The following is an 18905-nucleotide window of genomic DNA, read 5'->3' on the forward strand; positions in this document are numbered from 1 at the left end:
CATTTTAAATAAATAGTTAAGTATAACATTAAATATTTATAAATAAAGCCAGTTGTCACACATGCTAGGGCGTTTCCTTGGCCCTTTAGCAGCACGTGGTCTAACTCTTCTGTCACGTGTATCCAGTGTAGAAGTAACCATGCCGCAATATCCGCTTGATCGCATTGAAACGTGTTCTGCATTGACAGGCCTTCCTTCTATAACATCAGCTATGTCCCTGTCTAGCACTTTCAGTTGTCCGACATTTGAATCCGACTGGAAGACTCTTAGCCTCGACTTGTTGAAGATATTAACTGGAACGTTGTCATCGCTCTCGGGAGCAGTATGTCGGCTCCATGTGTTTATAACTCCCCAATTGTAGGTAGATTTAAAAGGCGGCGGTCCAGGATGAACCACACAGGGAATCATTCTGGTTTCACTCTTGAGCTCAAATTCAGAACCAGACTGACCAGCTTGTCTTGACACCCCAGCAGAGTCTTTTGGTGTGGCATTCTTCATTTTCTCTTTAACATATACAGATTTTGTATCATTGGCTACAAGTAATTGTATCTTCTTGTTAAAATTAACAAGAGATTTTCTTTCAGGAATCTGCTCATCACAGGACATGGTTGGTACCCATCCCTTCACTAGGAACATAGAAGATTTGTCCCGAAAGAAATAGTATACACGCTCATAATACAGACCTGGCTGCTCGCAGTTTTGACCGGATGTGATGTATTTGTATAGAAACATATACTGGCTTACCGTGAGAAAAGCGCCATCTTCCGGCTTGATTTCTTTGAATCTATCGAAGTCTTTACGTGGAACAACGAACTGGAATTCATCCTGGTAAAGTTTGCCAAGTTGTCTGTTTGCTTCCGCGTTCTTATTCAGTCTTGGGAAACAGTTCCGTAACAAATTCATAAGAAATTCAGGCATTTTTGTCCCTTTTAAAAAAAACAAAAAACAAAAACAACTTCTTTGCGAAATACAGAACGATCTGGTTACACGTTCTGTTTACAGTTTGCTAATTAGCAACGACGTCAGTTTTTACGACGTTGACAACGTTGCGTCATGTCATTAGTAAACTCGGAATTTTTTTTGACGGAATGATTTTAAGTTGGAATTTATTGTTTACTCGTCCTAATATTCATTAACTTGATAACCTCATAAATAGTAAAGATAATAGTTTTCTTGTTAAATTAGCACTGTTTTGTAAAATTTTAATGTCAAATTTTAAATAGCTCATTCTCCAGATTCAATATTGTTTTCTAGTATTTATGATTCGAGCAACTACTTTACTTGTAAACACGTACGGATGGTATTAACATGCTTCAGTTTTGGGTATAAAGTTGTATGTTACGATTATGTAGAAATTAATTATAACATATCGTTGTTTTTTCTATCTCTGGTGTAACATGTAAATATTTTGGACCCCCCATTATTGAGGTTTATATGCAGTATAAGGGAGAACATTAAGTATTCAGGTCAATTAATAGACAATATTTGGGGAAATATACTCTGTCATTATTTCTGCATAAGTAGTTTTTGAGTTGTCTCCCTTTCATCTTTGGTTTTTTAGTGTGGTTGGTCCAATTAATTTTTTCTTAGTCAAGACATTGTACCGCATTTTGTACAACAATTTGCACAATATTTTGTACAGTATGGATTTATGACTGTTTCATTATTTCACTTTGTTTTATCCACATGCATATTATATGCCATGGATTATAAACAAATCTGAAATCTGAGACATTTAATCTTTTTGTAGTAGTTAGAACGTTTCCTTAATAATATTAATCATTTTTCTCTGTTATTATATTGTTTTTACAGTTTGTTTCAACCTTTTAGACAAATGAGCCACGCCATGAGAAAAGCAACATAGTGGCTTTGCGACCAGCATGGATCCAGACCAGCCTGCGCATCCGCGCAGTCTGGTCAGGATCCATGATGTTCGCTTTCAAAGACTATTGCAATTAGAGAAACCGTTAGCAAACAGCATGGACTCTGACCAGACTGCGCAGATGCGCAGGCTGGTCTGGATCCATGCTGGTCGTAAAGCTACTATGTTGCTTTTCTCATGGCGCAGCTCAAATGGATTTTATAAGAGTGTTATCTGAATGTTTGCCTTGTCATTGTCGGTAAAAAACAGTATCTTTTTGTATTCCTGCGATATTTAATAGAGCGCTTATCTTACTTTGAATGTCCACTGATAATTTTTCATAACTATTATAAGATAAATATATTGTTAATTTTGTGTGATATATGGATATTTTGTTTGTTTGTTTGTTTTGGGTTTAACGCCGTTTTTCAACAGTATTTCAGTCATGTAAAGGCGGGCAGTTAACCTAACCAGTGTTCCTGGATTCTGTACCAGTACAAACCTGTTCTCCGCAAGTAACTGCCAACTTCCCCACATGAACCAAGATGGAGGACTAATGATTTCAGACACAATGTCGTTTATCAAATAATCATGGAGAACATACGCCCCACCCGAGGATCGAACTCGCGACCCCGCGATCCGTAGACCAACGCTCTTACCTACTGAGCTAAGCGGGCGGGCTCATGGATATTTTGAGAATTATTTTACAGCCGCTTAATTAAGATACAAGTTACGTGTAAAGACGACACTACTGGACACTAATAGGTGACACAACCAATAGTGTCGTCTTTACACGTAACTTGTATCTTAAGCGGCTGTAAGGCTATACTGACAGTAAACAGGGTCAAAGATTGATAACCGCGATTCGTCACGCATGGGTGGCGCGCAACAATTTTTGATGGCGCCCGAACTGCAAAAAAATAAATTTACATTGTCTTATTCACTGTGACTATCCTCTCCTGTAGTTCTGCAATGCACTTCCCTTAGCTACATGTTGACAGTATATAACCGGTCCGTGCCTTTCTGTCACTTTTTGGCGGTTGAATAACATTATTGTCTGCTCTGTGGATTTCTTCAAAACAGGAAACATTTTTGAATATAAATTTAAAAAAAAAAATATCAAACCAAATCGAAAGTTTTTCACTAAGTTCTGTAACATTTTATTTATTTTTATAACGGAAAATAAATAGCCTACCCATGCAGTCATTAATAGCCTCGCAAGTTCCTTAGACAAAACTTACTTTTGAACAACCTTTGTATCTATAGGTATGTAACCATCAAAAAGGCTGAACAAGGTATTTAGAGTGAAACTATGGCGACGAGTAAAGTATCGGTTTGAAGACGACATATGAGCCGCGCCATGAGAAAACCAACATAGTACGTTTGCGACCAGCATGGATCCAGACTAGCCTGTGCAGATCTGGATCCATGCTGTTCGCTAACAGTTTCTCTAATTCCAATAGGCCTTCGGAAAACGAAAAGCATGGATCTTGCCCAGACTGCGTGTATGCACTGGTTGCTCTGGATCCATGCTGGTCGCAAACGCACTATGTTGGTTTTCTCATGGCGCGCCTCAATTATGCATCGGTTTGTACATTTATAACGGTTAAAGATAAATTTTCAGCTTTTACAAATTGTTGAGAAGGAAGAAAATGATGGTCATAAGCTACATTTAATTATGCATTTCACAAATAATTTTGGAATAGCTAAATCGGCAACTTATTAACATTGCTTAAAAGGAGTAAATGACGGTCATAGACTACGTGTAGTTCTAAACCTTTAAATCATTTTTGTTAAACAGTCAACAAAACCATCTAACTCAAGCTGTCCTTCCAAAGTATATTTTATATTCCACATATTACGCCATCAATGAATTTAAAAATCCTTAAAGGGATTTAGGAGATACAGTGGACAGAGAATGTAAGGCTCAAACCTTTGACCTCGAGCTGTGACCTTGACCTTGAGCCAACATGACTGACTCATGAGTTCTGCACATAGTCTTGATGAGGTGATCATTTGACCAAAGTTTCATGAAAATCCTTCCAGGTGTTTACGAGATACAGAGCTCAAACTTTTGACCTTAAGCCGACATGGCTGACTCACGAGTTCTGCACATTGCCTTGGCGAGATGATCATTTGACCAAAGTTTCATGAAAATCCTTCAAGGGGTTAAGGAGATACAGAGCGGACACAAAATGGAAGGCTCAAACCTTTGACATTGAGTTGTGACCTTGATCTTGAGCCGATATATGAATTCTGCACATTGTCTTGACGAGGTGATTAATTGACCAAAGTTTCATGAAAATCCTTCAAGGGGTTTAGTAGATACAGAGCGGACACAAAATGGAAGGCTCAAACCTTTGACCTAGAGTTGTGACTTTGACCTTCAAAAACAGAAAGGTCAGTAGGTCAAGATTAAGACTATCCAAGATGAGTATTGAAATCTGTATCAAAAATTATACAGGTGGTCCAAATTTCTATGCTGTATCTTCAAAATCAAGAAAGGTCAGTAGGTCACAATTATGACTATACAAGTATTGAAATCTGTACCAAACATTCTACATGTGGTCTAAATCTCTTTGCTGTAACTTCAAAAACAAGGAAGTAGGTCATGATTAAGACTGTTAATGATAAGTATTGAAGTATTGAAATCTGAATCAAAAATTATACATGTGGTCCAAATTTCTATGCTGTAACTTCAAAAACGAAAACATATCAGTAGGTCATGATTAAGACTATTCAAGACGAGTATTGAAATCTGTATCAAACATCATATTTGTGGTCCAAATTTCTTTGCCATTGCTTCAAAAACATATGTCTATGTAAAACAAGGGCCCACACCGACACAATTTAGGTCATGTGGTAACTTTCCCAGCTTTATATGGTGAAGGAAGATCCCAGGTGCCCCTCTGGGCATTAATTAATCATAGGCAAGCACTTGGGTAGAACCACTGACCTTCCATAAGCCAGCTGGATAGCTTCCTCACATGAATAATTTTACACCCCAAGCGAGATCTCAAACCCACAACAGTGAGGGCCGATACAAAGTCAGTAAACTTAACCACTCTGCCACATAAGAATAAAGGAAGAAAAAAACGTGTGTGTATTCAAATTTAATACTTCAAGATTGACAATAGCTCTTATACCATTCTTAAACGTTTGCATTACTCCATAACAATACACAGACACTCCTATGTTGCAAGTCCTACATGATATGGTGAACAAAGATACCATTCCCTATCAATATCTAAACTTGACATAACGTACATGTTAACATTCATAAAATGCGATTTTCCATCAGTTCTGTCAGCTGTTTTCCCTTAAATGTAACTTCTACACTTGTTACTGTTCGAATCCAAGTTACCAAGAACTGATGCTTGGTGGCAAAATCCCATCTGAGACTCGGTGCATTTGACATACATTTACATGTATGTACCTTCTTGTACAACATTTAATACAATTATCGAATCATTTCAAGACTTCACGCGTGTTTCACTTTGTTACAAAGTTCACATTTGTGTTAGCCTCACTTAGGGATAGACAGGGGGTAGAATTTTTTGTTTGTTTTTGTTTTACAACATGTTAGATACAAAATGAACGTCTGAAATGGAAAACAATACTACTGAAAAACCAACATAAAACATTTGCAAAAACAAATGCAGGATGCTTAGTTTGTACATAATTTCATCAATGTCTCACATAATTTATTTCTTATGAACTATTGTTTTCACACAGATTCATTTTCAATTTTCACGTCAGTATGTTTAAAGCAAAGTCCGCTTTTGAAGTTTTTTAATAAGACTTAATCTTTACCCATAAAACATGAATGGCCCCTATAAAGCACAAGTCATGACAAATAATGAAAATATGAACACATCTGAATCCTGATCATCACGTCCCCTCGTCTGTTTGTTTGTCTGACTCATCATCTTTGTCTCGCTTCGATCGTTTAGATTTCTTGTGTTTGGACGAGGATGAGGACTTATAATAATCTGAATCATCGGGTTCATCTTTAACTTTTCTGAAATAACAGATAATCATTGCATTGACTTTCAAAATTTAACTTTTCTAATATCACAGAAAATTATTGCACTCAAAATGTTGGACAGCATAAGAATAAGGCCTAAAAAAATGATTGTTTGTTTCCGGTAACATGCTAAAAAAAATTAGGGTTGGTAGATTAATGTATTTTTTTTGGGGGGGGGGGGGGGGGGATTTTCTTTTTATTAAGTGAGACTTTTCAGAAATTATTTTTTGTCAAAAAATGGACAAAAATAAGGGAGTTATGCCTTTAGAGCATCAGTAGGTTGATTTCTAGCATCTCTGACCATGTTTAAAGCATAAAAACTGCAGTTTTGCAAAAAGTTGAAAAATAAATTTCTCCGAGGCCATAAAAACATTAAGGGTCGGGCCAAAAATTTAGGGTAGGTCGGGATACCAGAAACAATTATGTTTAGGCCTAACTCAATCAATTTTGTAAATATTCTACAGAACCTCCCATTATCAATCCTGTCTGGCAAGAAACTACATTATTTCTACTTATTTGCTTTACTTTATAACTTTATCATTATTGTAACTGAATTATATACATATTTTCTACAGTTTAAAATAAGGATGGAAGATCTGCAATTTCTATTCTTAAGAAAAGTATATATCTGTTAGTTCTGAAAGGAGATGATTTTTTTTTTAATTATGAAACCTTTTAGACTTTTTATCATCCCTGTCTCTATCTCTGTCTCTATGTCTCCTGCTGTCCCGTTCACGTGACCTTGACCTGTCTCTATCTGACCTTGACCTTTCTGAATCACGACTCCTGTAGTAATCCCTACAATACAACATTAAGATACAAATAAAGATTTTAAACATGAACCCTGTATGAAAATAGTTTCAAACAAACAAGCTGTATATAGGTCTTAAAAAAAACAAGTTAAAAATAGTTTAAAACAAGCAGGTTCCTACTATCACAAACAACATGAGATGCGATTCTAGGAAAGCCGTGTTTATCAGTGTTATTTGCTCACCCTTTTCAGCAGTTATGATAGTGACATGATCGGACCTGTTGCTGCTAGGCACAGTTTCCATGTTGATATACATGTAGGTTCAAATCCTGACTCTTTTTTAAGAAATTTATCTCAAAACTTTTAACACTTTTTGCAAAAATATTCATATGCCTAAACAAAATCTTAAGATGAAACTTGCAAACTAAACATAGTCAATTTAACGATACTAGATGAGGAAAATATTCTTCAACCTGCATGAGCACAATGTCAAGTTTTCACCAATTACTTCTTATCAACCTTTAGCTTGCTGGCGGTGACTTATTCTCCCTTTGCGATCTTTGCAGACCAAGATTAGCCTGCACATGCAGACTAATCTTGGTCTGCACTGTTCGCTATTCAGTCAATAAATTTTCAGTGAACACCCCTTTGAATAATAAGTGGTATTGCCAAAACTGATTGATGGAACAGGCCATTTTAAAAATTCAACAGGGTGAAGGTTAATAATTACTTACCTATCATAGTCTCTACCGTAATCCTTTGAAGATCTTGAATATCTGTAATCATCACTTCCATCACTGAAAATATTAATTTTCTACTTAAATGGCAGGAAACTGGTGATTAGAAATTAGTTTTATAAACATTTGGTAAGCTTGAACTATAAATGAATGTGATTAATAGGAAATGAAATGAGCCGCGCCATGAGAAAACCAACATAGTGGGTATGCGACCAGCATGGATCCAGACCAGCCTGCGCATCCGCGCAGTCTGGTCAGGCTCCATGCTGTTCGCTTTTAAAGCCTATTGGAATTGGAGAAACTATTAGCGAACAGCATGGATCCTGACCAGACTGCGCGGATGCGCAGGCTGGTCTGGATCCATGCTGGTCGCATACCCACTATGTTGGTTTTCCCATGGCACGGCTCAAATTACTAACAGAAACACCTACAAACACAGAAATATGACCTATACCTCCCTCTGGGCTTATAGAAATCAAGTGGCAGGTTAGGGAGACTACCTTTTCCTTTATCATCAGTAAAGCTCTCCCTCTGGAGTAATCTTTTGATGAATTTCTACAAAATGTATTTAGTTAATTGGTACACAGTAAATTTAGGCCTGATATATTTCATGTAAGAGGGTTTTTAATCCATTTCTTTTTCAAATCTTCAATGTATAGTGAAAGCTAGAAAATACATTCTGCATGCCCACGGGCTGAATGTCGAGCCCGCCAGCTGTCTATAAAGTCACATTTATTTTACTATTTGGCGGTGTTAGAACTGATTTACACTAGCACCTGTATATCCTTACAAGGTAGAGATAGGTCAAAATACACCGAAAAATTGGATGCAACATGAATGTTGTACCACAGAAAAGTGGTTTTAATTTTTCCCCACGTCCAGTAATAAAAAAAGTTACAATATAAGCTATAGTAAAAACAAAGGGAAGTAATTCTAAAAATAAGACTGCCTCATGGTGTTGAACATATGTGCCAAGTTACATCAAAACCCCCTTCTGCATTAATACGACATGCTCCAGACTATGTAATTCTTGTATCTGACCTTTGGTCTCTGAGGGTGACCTTGACCTTTGACCCAGGAACCTGGTTCTTGCACATGACACTCCGTCTCATAAAGGTGAACATTCATGCCAATTACATCAAAAATCCCACCATGTATGAAGAAGAAATGCTCCAGACAAGCATCAATTTGACCTTTGACCTCCAACTGTGACCTTGACCTTGTCATAGGAACATGGGGTTTGCACATGACACTCCTTCTCATTGAGGTAAATATTCATGCCCAATATAAACAAATTTGGTCCATGCATGTCAAAGTTATGGTCCAGACAAACTGTAATTTGACCTTTGACCTCCAACTGTGACCTTGACCTTTGAGATAGGAACATGAAGTTTGTGCATGACAAACCATCTCATTGAGGTAAACATTCATGCCAAATATAAACAAGATTGGTCCATGCATGTCAGTTATGGTCCGAACAAAATCAGACGGACGCAAGGACGAACGCACACACACACACATACACTGACCCGCCAAAAGTGACCACTATATCGAGCTCACTGCAAGCGAGCTCGATAAACAAGAGCTGTCAGTGGACAGTGCGCTCAACTATTCTCAGTGCTTGATAGTATAATATAAGCAATGAGCAAAACTTTAACATTACAATAAGCATATTCTAAGTCGAAAAGGGGCCATAATTCAGTCAAAATGCTTGATAGAGTTGCCTCCTCCTTTTTACAGACTGGGGTCATGATGGTAAACAAGTATGCAAAATATGAAAGCAATATCTCAATGGACTTTGAAAATATTTGGGGTGGTAAGCAAACTTTAACATTTATTCTAAGTCGAAAAGGGGCCATAATTCAGTCAAAATGCTTGATAGAGTTGCCTCCTCCATTTTACAGACTGGGCTCATGATGGTAAACAAGTATGCAAAATATGAAAGCAATATCTCAATGGACTTTGAAAATATTTGGGGTGGTACACAAACTTTAACATTTATTCTAAGTCGAAAAGGGGCTATAATTCAGTCAAAATGCTTGATAGAGTTGCCGTCTCCTTTTTACAGACTGGGGTCATGATGGTAAACAAGTATGCAAAGTATGAAAGCAATATTTCAATGGACTTTGAAAATATTTGGGGTGGTAAGCAAACTTTTAACATTTATTCTAAGTCGAAAAGGGGCCATAATTCAGTCAAAATGCTTGATAGAGTTGCCTCCTCCTTTTTACAGACTGGGGTCATGATGGTAAACAAGTATGCAAAATATGAAAGCAATATCTTAATGGACTTTGAAAATATTTGGGGTGGTACGCAAACTTTAACATTTGTGTGACGCTCATGCTCACGCTAACGCTCACGCCGACGCGAGTAGGATAGCTCCCCTTTTCTTCGAATAGTCGAGCTAAAAACACTTCATGATAATATTAAATTTATACATCAATCTAAAACAGTTAAAAGAGTGGTAACAGGAGAAAATTGATTTCAAATATCTTAATTTGTGATCTAAGTTTTTGTAAGATGTAATTCCCAGTGTAAATTTCGACAATTTTTCAATTAAAAACTGACAGTATTTAAATTTTGAAAGTAAAACTACAGGCAAATAAATCAGGAGAGCAGTGACAAGTACCTGCTGTAGCCTGATCTTGGACCCTTATCACGTTTATAATCATACCTGTCTCTATCTCTATCACGATCACGGTCCCTGTAGGAATCACGGTCTCTGTCTCTATCCCTGTAAACAATCACGAAACAAATAAAAGTCCTAGCTTAAACAATAGAATAATCCTTTCATGTTCTTAAAAGTCAGTGAGTTATGACATTTTCTGTTCAGCCAGTGACATAGAAGTATTGATAAGTAATAGTAGACAAAACATGTATCTACAGACAAATTGCTTTCACTCATGAAACAGACTGCAGAGGAAACACTTGACTTTTCTGCACGTTTGGATCGAAATTTTTTCTACTATGTAGAATTTGATTAAAACTCTTGATTTTTCAAAACTTTAGAATATACTTAAACAAGAGCTGTCCGTAAGACAGCCAAGCTCGACTATTCGAAATATTGTCACATAAGCAGGAAATTATTACCCAAAATGTTAAATATCATAAGAGTTTTAAGTTCGAAACGGGACATAATTTGACCAAAATGCATATCAGAGTTATGGGACTTGATGCTATCAACTAGTTTTATAACCCCATAGAAACATGTTAAGTTTCAATTCCATATCTGCATTAGTTTTGGAGACAGTAACTTGCATGAAAAACTTTAACCAGAATTTTCTAAGTCCAAAAGGGGGCATAATTTGCTCAAAATACATGTTAAGAGTTATGGAACTTGACCCAGTGAGGTTGGTAACTGACCTAGAAAAAGAACAAAGAAGTTTCAAAGCTATATGCCTTTTAGTAATAGCTGTATGTACTTGCACGCAAAACTTTAACCAGGATTTTCTAAGTCCAAAAGGGGGCATAATTTGCCCGAAATACATGTCATAGTTATGGGACTTGATTCTATCAACTAGTTTTACAACCCCGAAGACACATGTGAAGTTTCAATTTAATATCTGCATTAGTTTTGGAGATAGTAACTTGCATGTAAAACTTTAACCAGGATTTTCTAAGTCCAAAAGGGGGCATAATTTGCTCAAAATACATGTCAGAGTTATGGGACTTCACCCAGTGAGGTAGGTAATTGATCTAGAAAAAGAACTTCGAATAGTCGAGCTAAAAATTCAGCCAATAAAAAAGATAGGGTCGTGTGCTTGATTTTTTGCTAGACTGATTTGAAAAACTTGGACCTCATGCATTTTTTCATAATGGGAGTTTATGGGAAAATCACAACTTTCATAACATTTTCACCAATAGAAATTTTTCTATAATGTAGATTTTAATGAAACTTCTCAAAGTCGTAAAAAAACACATGGCCTATAATATTGTGAAATAAAATGTATAGGTCCATGTGCTTATTTCTGAGATATTTGACCATGATTAAAGTGAACAGCACATTTCAAGCTATTTTGAAGACATTATTTTGAATTGATTTTTTCTTGTTGGTTGGGTTTAACGTCGCACCGACACAATTATAGGTCATATGGCGACTTTCCAGCTTTGATGGTGGAGGAAGACCCCAGGTGCCCCTCCGTGCATTATTTCATCAAGAGCGGGCACCTGGGTAGAACCACCGACCTTCCGTAAGCCAGCTGGATGGCTTCCTCACATGAAAAATTCAACGCCCTGAGTGGGCTCGAACCCACATCGATGAGGGGCAAGTGATTTGAAGTCAGCGACCTTAACCACTCGGCCACGGAGGCCCCATTTTGAATTATTTAACGTGTCAGATGTTTTAATATAATATTTTAACTTTACAAACATTGTTACAGTGCCATTTTAATAAATTTACTCATAGGTTGCCATTAATTCATAAAATGATTTTCAAACGTGCAGAACTACCTTAATACCAAAATGTGTCCACAATGATAATGTTTTTGCGAGATTATACAATCAAACAAGAGCACCGCCTTGCGGGTGCTGACGCTCATCTGATTTTTTTTTTGTGTAATAGAACTATTGTCCTACCCATGATTTTCTAAGTCTAAAAAGGGGCATCATTCTTGCAAAAAGCAGGATAGAGTTATGTTTCTTGATGTTCAGTGTCCACTTATGATGGTGAAAAACTGTTGCAAGTTTTAAAGCAATAGCTTTGATAGTTTATGAGAAAAGTTGACTTAAACATAATACTCAACCAAGAAAATGATTTTCTAAGTCCAAAAGGGGCAATAATTATTGCAAAAAGCAGGATGGAGTTATGTTGCTTGTTGTACAGGGTCAGCTTATGATGGTGAACAAGTGTTGCAAGTTTCAAAGCAATAGCTTTGATAGTTTAAGAGAAAAAGTTGACCTAAACATAAAACTTAACCAAGAAATCTGATATTTTCTAAGTCCAAAAGGGGCCATAAATCTTGCAAAAAGCAGGATGGAGTTATGTTTCTTGCTGTACAGGGTCAACTTATGATGGTGAACAAATGTTGCAAGTTTTAAAGCAATAGCTTTGACAGTTTAGGAAAAAAGCTGACCTAAACATAAAACTTAACCAAGAAAACTGATTTTCTAAGTCCAAAAGGGGCAATAATTCTTGCAAAAAGCAAGATGGAGTTATGTTTCTTGATGTACAGGGTCTGCTTATGATGGTGAACAAGTATTCCAAGTTTCAAAGCAATAGCTTTGATAGTTTAGGAGAAAAGTTGACCTAAACATAAAACTTAACCAAGAAATCTGATATTTTCTAAGTACAAAAGGGGCCATAAATCTTGCAAAAATCAAGATGGAGTTATGTTTCTTGCTATACAGAGTCAGCTTATGATGGTGAACAAGTATTCCAAGTTTCAAAGCAATAGCTTTGATAGTTTAGGAGAAAAGCTGACCTAAACATAAAACTTAACCAGGCAACGCCGTCGCAGACGCCGACGCCGACAACCGCTCAAGTGATGACAATAACTCATCATTTTTTTTCAAAAAATCAGATGAGGTAAAAAGAAAAACAAAGATAAATCTTGTTTGTAATTTTAACTGCATAATATATGTTGCCTTTTTTATTTTTAAGATGGTTGCCAAGCACAGATTTTTTTTATTCTTATTACACACAGAAACAGGAGTGCAGATCTGATGATATTCTTAAAAAGTTTATTTTCACTTTATTGTTTGTTCTTTATCAAATGGTGAAATTAAAGTGATATGAAAAACTGCAAAGTCTACAGCATTTTTCTCATATTGCAGCATACCTATCCCAGCTGGATTTAGAATCTGAATAGCCTGATGCTGGTGGTGTAGCGTCGTAGCTGTATGTCGGCCGATCTGGGTTTGGGTATTGTGTAGAACTTGGGGGCGGTACATGATGGGGAGGGAAAAATGCTGAAATATACGGTACGTACGAAATGAAAAACTGATAACAAGAGGACCATGATGGTCCTGAATCGCTCACCTATCCCCACATGACCCAGTGTTCAACTGAGTATGACGTCGTTATTTCTATTATTTGACATAGTGACCTAGTTTTTGAGCACATGTGACCTAGATATCATCAAGATAAAAACTCTGACCAATTTTCATGAAGATCCATTGAAAAATATGGCCTCTAGAGAGGTCACAAGGTTTTTCTATTATTTGACCTAATGACCTAGTTTTTGAAGGCACGTGACCCACTTTTAAACTTGACCTAGATATCATCAAGGTGAACATTCTCACCAATTTTCATGAAGATCTCGTGAAAAATATGCCCTCTAGAGAGGTCACAAGGTTTTTCTATTTTTCGACCTACTGACCTAGTTTTTGACCGCACATGACCCAGTTACGAACCTGACCTAGATATCATCAAGTTGAACATTCTCACTAATTTTCATGAAGATCCATTTAGAAATATGGCCTCTAGAGAGGTCACAAGGTTTTTTCTATTTTTAGACCTACTGACCTAGTTTTTGACCCCACATGACCCAGTTTCGAATTTGACTTAGATATCATCAAGATGAACATTCTGACCAATATTCATGAAGATCTCATGAAAAATTTGGCCTCTAGAGAGGTCACAAGGTTTTTCTATTTTTAGATCTACTGACCTAGTTTTTAACCCCACGTGACCCAGTTTCGAACTTGACCTAGATATCTTCAAGGTAAACATACTGACTAATTTTCATGAAGATCCATTGAAAAATATCGCCTCTAGAGAGGTCACAAGGTTTTCCTATTTTTAGACCTACTGACCTAGTTTTTGACTGCACGTGACCCAGTTTCGAACTTGACCTAGATATCATCAAGGTGAACATTCTCACCAATTTTCATGAAGATCCATTGAGAAATATGGCCTCTAGAGAGGTCACAAGGTTTTTCTATTTTTAGATCTAATGACCTAGATTTTGACCCCACATGACCCAGTTTCGAACTTGACCTAGATAACATCAAGGTGAACATTCTGACCAATATTCATGAAGATCTCATGAAAAATATGGCCTCTAGAGAGGTCACAAGGTTTTTCTATTTTTAGATCTACTGACCTAGTTTTTAACCCCATGTGACCCAGTTTCAAACCTGACCTAGATATCATCAAGATAAACATTCTGACCAATTTTCATGAAGATCCATTGAGAAATATGGCCTCTAGAGAGGTCACAAGGTTTTTCTATTTTTAGACCTAATGACCTAGTTTTTGACCCCATGTGACCCAATTTCAAACTTGACCTAGATATCATCAAGATAAACATTCTGACCAATATTCATGAAGATCTCATGAAAAATATGGCCTCTAGAGAGGTCACAAGGTTTTTCTATTTTAGATCTACTGACCTAGTTTTTAACCCCACGTGACCCAGTTTCGAACTTGACCTAGATATCATCAAGATGAACATTCTGACCAATTTTCATGAAAATCCATTGAGAAATATGGTCTCTAGAGAGGTCACAAGGTTTTTCTATTTTTAGACCTACTGACCTAGTTTTTGACCCCATGTGACCCAGTTTCGAACTTGACCTAGATATCATCAAGGTGAACATTCTAACCAATTTTCATGAAGATCTTATGAAAAATATGGCCTCTAGAGAGGTCACAAGGTTTTTCTATTTTTAGACCTACTGACCTAGATTTTGACGGCACGTGACCCAGTTTCGAACTTGACCTAGATATCATCAAGATGAACATTCTGACCAACTTTCATAAAAATCCCATGAAAAATGTGACCTCTAGAGTGGTCACAAGCAAAAGTTTACGGACGGACGCACGCACGCACGGACGACGGACACCGCGCGATCACAAAAGCTCACCTTGTCACTTTGTGACAGGTGAGCTAAAAAAGAGCAGGGTTAGAATTTATCAGTTTTTTGCACTTGCGAGTACAAAAAATTTTAACTTGCAAGTTATCAACTTTGGTTGCATTTTCGTTCAACTGTTCTTGGAAGAAACAAGGCTCTATCTGCCATAACACTACTGGCAAGCGTGTGTAGTACAAAACATGATACTAGTAGTTACTGTGTTGTGTAATCAAAATCTACTAAAAGTCTACACACTATGTGAAAACGTCATCAATCGGTTCGTACTCTGTGAAACATCATAATTAAATGCGTATTTACAGCAGATTGAAACTTAAGAGTTAAGAAATAAAAACCTTTGTCATTTCTACTCGAGATATTGCACTCACAAAATTTTGCAAGTTTCGGCAAAAGTCACTCGCATTTTGCAAGTATGCGAGCTTAAATTTGAACCCTGAATAGTGTGTGGATACTGGAAACGCTACACAGGAAGCCGTGTTGAATGCAACTACTTTCTGTTAAAATTAATATGAATATAAAATAATTAAACAAAAAACGCGGCAATGCCACGAAACCAGGTTTTCAACACTTTTCATAAGAATAAACAAGAGTGCCAGAATGTCACAATATACGCCCGTCACAGCAAATTTCTTTACTCTAGCACCTGTATTTGCAGATGTAATTTTAATTTTGTGGTTGTTTAGTAATCATTATAATTCTTTTGTTTTTCTAAGTCCACAAAAAAACTCCTTACCAGGTAGAGATACCTTAAAATACACCTAAAATTAGAAAGTAACAACTATGTTGTACCACAGAAAAGTGGTCTTGGTTTTTCCCTACGGTCAGTTATAAAAAAAGTTACAATATAAGTTATTTATAGTAACAACTAAGAGAAGTTAATCTTAAAAAAAAAAAAAAAAAAAAAAAAAAAATACAATTTTTTTTTTTAAGTCCACACAGAAATCCTTACCAGGTAGAGATTGGTCAAAATACACCTCAAAATTGGATGTAACATGCATGTTGTACTACAGAAAAGTGGTCTCGATTTTTCCCTACGTCTAGTAATGAAAAAGTTACAATATAAGCTATTTATAGTAACAACAAAGGGAAGTAATTCTAAAGAAGGGAACTGCGCAAGACACTTCGTCTCATGATGGTGTATAATTGTGCCAAGTTACATCAAAATCCCTCTATGCATGAAGAAGATATGCTCCGGACAAAGTTTTCATTCTTGTATCCTTTGACCTCTAAGTGTGACCTTGACCTTAGACCTAGGGACCTGGTTTTTGCGCATGACACTCCGTCTCATGATGGTGAACAATTGTGCCAACTTTCATCAAAATCCCTCCATGCATGTAGAAGATATGTTAACCCTAACCCTAACCTAACCCTAACCGTATTTTTAGTAACAATGACCTTGACCTTGATCCCAGAAACCCCAAAATTAATCCCAAGCTACAACTTTATATAAGTTTTCTATACACCAAGTTTCATCATGATAGCTCATTCCTAAGTTAAGTTATTGACCAGAAACCCTTTTTCTATTTTAAGTAACAGTGACCTTGACCTTGACCCCAGAAACCCCAAAATCAATCCCAGCCTTTGTCTTGATATAAGCTACATACATACCAAGTTTTATTCAAATATCTTTACCGAAACAAAATTTATTGACCGGAAACACGAGTTTGACGCCGACGCCGCCGCCGCCCGCCCGCCCGACCGACATCTACCCCAATCTAATAACTCAGGTTTTCGTTGAAAACCTGGTTAAATATTTAGTCAATTATGCAATCATTCCTTGTTTAAGCACAGCTGAACAAGTTCACTGAAAATTGCTTTTTAGTAGTAAGAACTGTCTTCAAAAGGACAATATATATTTTGTACTGGCATATTCTTTTAAGTAGAAGATACAAAATTAAGACAGTTTTGCCTATAAAAAATCCTAGGTGGTAGGTGATCAAATTCAAGTCATGCTAGATTATATATAGCTGAAATGTCAGTGTCCATCTTACTTCTGATCAATGATGTTCTACAGTTTTCAGCTATATTTTTAGTATTTTGATATTATCAGCAACATACATGTAATTTATACCCAGATAAAATTAGCAAAAGATAGCTGTAACATAAACTTACGAGGTGGTACTGGTGGAGGATGGCCATACATGTTTGGAGGAGGTACATTCATCCCTGGGGGCGGTACAGCTGAAACATCATACAGAAAACTTCATATATATAAACAAAAGTTTATCTTGTTGTAACATTATATTATATATTACACTTTTAAAGAGATATATCTTAATAAGATAATTTAAAAGACTACCAAAACAAACCTCTTTCAACATAATAGAGGGCACATCCATTCGGCAAACTCCTTTTATACTGTAATTTTATGGTATTTTCTGAACCGTTCCCCACTCCCCCTCCCACCACCCCAAAGCCAGATGAAACTACTTTAGAAATGTAAATCCAATGAAGAGTTTATGAATGTTGTGTGGTTCTCTCCACAAATAAACGACAACTTTTCTAATTGAAACAAAGCTGGGAAAATCACTTTAATAAGATAATATACCGGTATCTTCAGACAAACTTATCATGGAGAAAATATGCCTGTTCTGGTATAAAATACTTTAAATGGTGATCTGAAGCTAAACTTTACATCTATTCATTTGGCGCAATCATACGTCATAATCCTGTTTATAGACCTTGTTATTGTAACAAAACTAAGCCTGTACAATAATTGGTTATTGGTATGCCACATACCATTCCAATAACCAACAGACAGCAAAATTACAGTCCTTTGTGTGTATATGATCATCATTTTAACTTGATCAGTGTTATCTTGATTTTATTATTTACTTTGATCTTACCTTGGTAACAAAAATTGGTGTCATTTTAGTATTTCACATTAATAATTTAGTGACATACCTGGAGAGAATCCTGGGGGCATGGGTGGCATGCCTGGGGGAGGTACACTATAGTCTGGGGGTGGCAGTCCTACAGGCGGTAATGTGGGAGGTACACTCGATTTGTTTCTGAAAGATTTTAACAGATAGTTTTAACTTAATGCAAACACATTCATTAAACAAAGTACCTGAGTGTATCTTACTTAATGGAAAATATCTGTGAATGCTTGAAATTGGGCAAGCAGTCCCAGACAGGAACAAGTTTTGACTTTTTACTTACCAGAACCACAATACACATATACCAAATTATGTAACAAATTAATAAGAACAAACTTGGTATATGGTCACCAGAAGAACATTCTATTGATTTGTCTGGCGGCCTTGTTTTCTGACAAATCAAACAAATTTGAACAGTCTTGGAAGAGTATCTCTCAAGGAACATTTCTGTAAAATTAATTAACAAGAGCACTGCCTTGCGGGTGCTGACGCTCATCTGATTTTTTTTGTATAATAGAAATATTGTCCTACCCATGATTTTCTAAGTCTAAAAAGGGCCATCACTCTTGCAAAAAGCAGGATTGAGTTATGTTTCTTGATGTACAGTGTCCACTTATGATGGTGAAAAACTGTTGCAAGTTTTAAAGCAATAGCTTTGATAGTTTATGAGAAAAGTTGACTTAAACATAATATTCAACCAAGAAAATGATTTTTCTAAGTCCAAAAGGGGCAATAATTATTGCAAAAAGCAGGATGGAGTTATGTTGCTTGCTGTACAGGGTCAGCTTATGATGGTGAAAAAGAGTTGCAAGTTTTAAAGCAATAGCTTTGATAGTTT

General features: G+C 36.4%; 1 protein-coding gene across 1 annotated transcript in view; it reads right to left on the reverse strand.

Moving 5' to 3' along the window:
- Nucleotides 1-4961: 4961 nt before the first annotated feature.
- LOC123557054 (pre-mRNA 3'-end-processing factor FIP1-like) overlaps nucleotides 4962-18905 on the reverse strand; it is a 31947-nt gene continuing 18003 nt past the window's right edge. The window contains exons 10-16 of the mRNA XM_045348252.2: nucleotides 18093-18199; nucleotides 17301-17369; nucleotides 13154-13283; nucleotides 10051-10110; nucleotides 7374-7436; nucleotides 6561-6686; nucleotides 4962-5882 (exon numbers count right to left, since the gene is read on the reverse strand). Coding sequence (XP_045204187.2) covers nucleotides 5753-5882; nucleotides 6561-6686; nucleotides 7374-7436; nucleotides 10051-10110; nucleotides 13154-13283; nucleotides 17301-17369; nucleotides 18093-18199 — 685 coding nt within the window. The 3' untranslated portion in view covers nucleotides 4962-5752. The remainder of the gene's footprint in view (nucleotides 5883-6560; nucleotides 6687-7373; nucleotides 7437-10050; nucleotides 10111-13153; nucleotides 13284-17300; nucleotides 17370-18092; nucleotides 18200-18905) is intronic.

Source organism: Mercenaria mercenaria, chromosome 5 (genome assembly GCF_021730395.1).
Source record: "Mercenaria mercenaria strain notata chromosome 5, MADL_Memer_1, whole genome shotgun sequence".
Taxonomy (NCBI): Eukaryota; Metazoa; Mollusca; class Bivalvia; order Venerida; family Veneridae; genus Mercenaria; species Mercenaria mercenaria.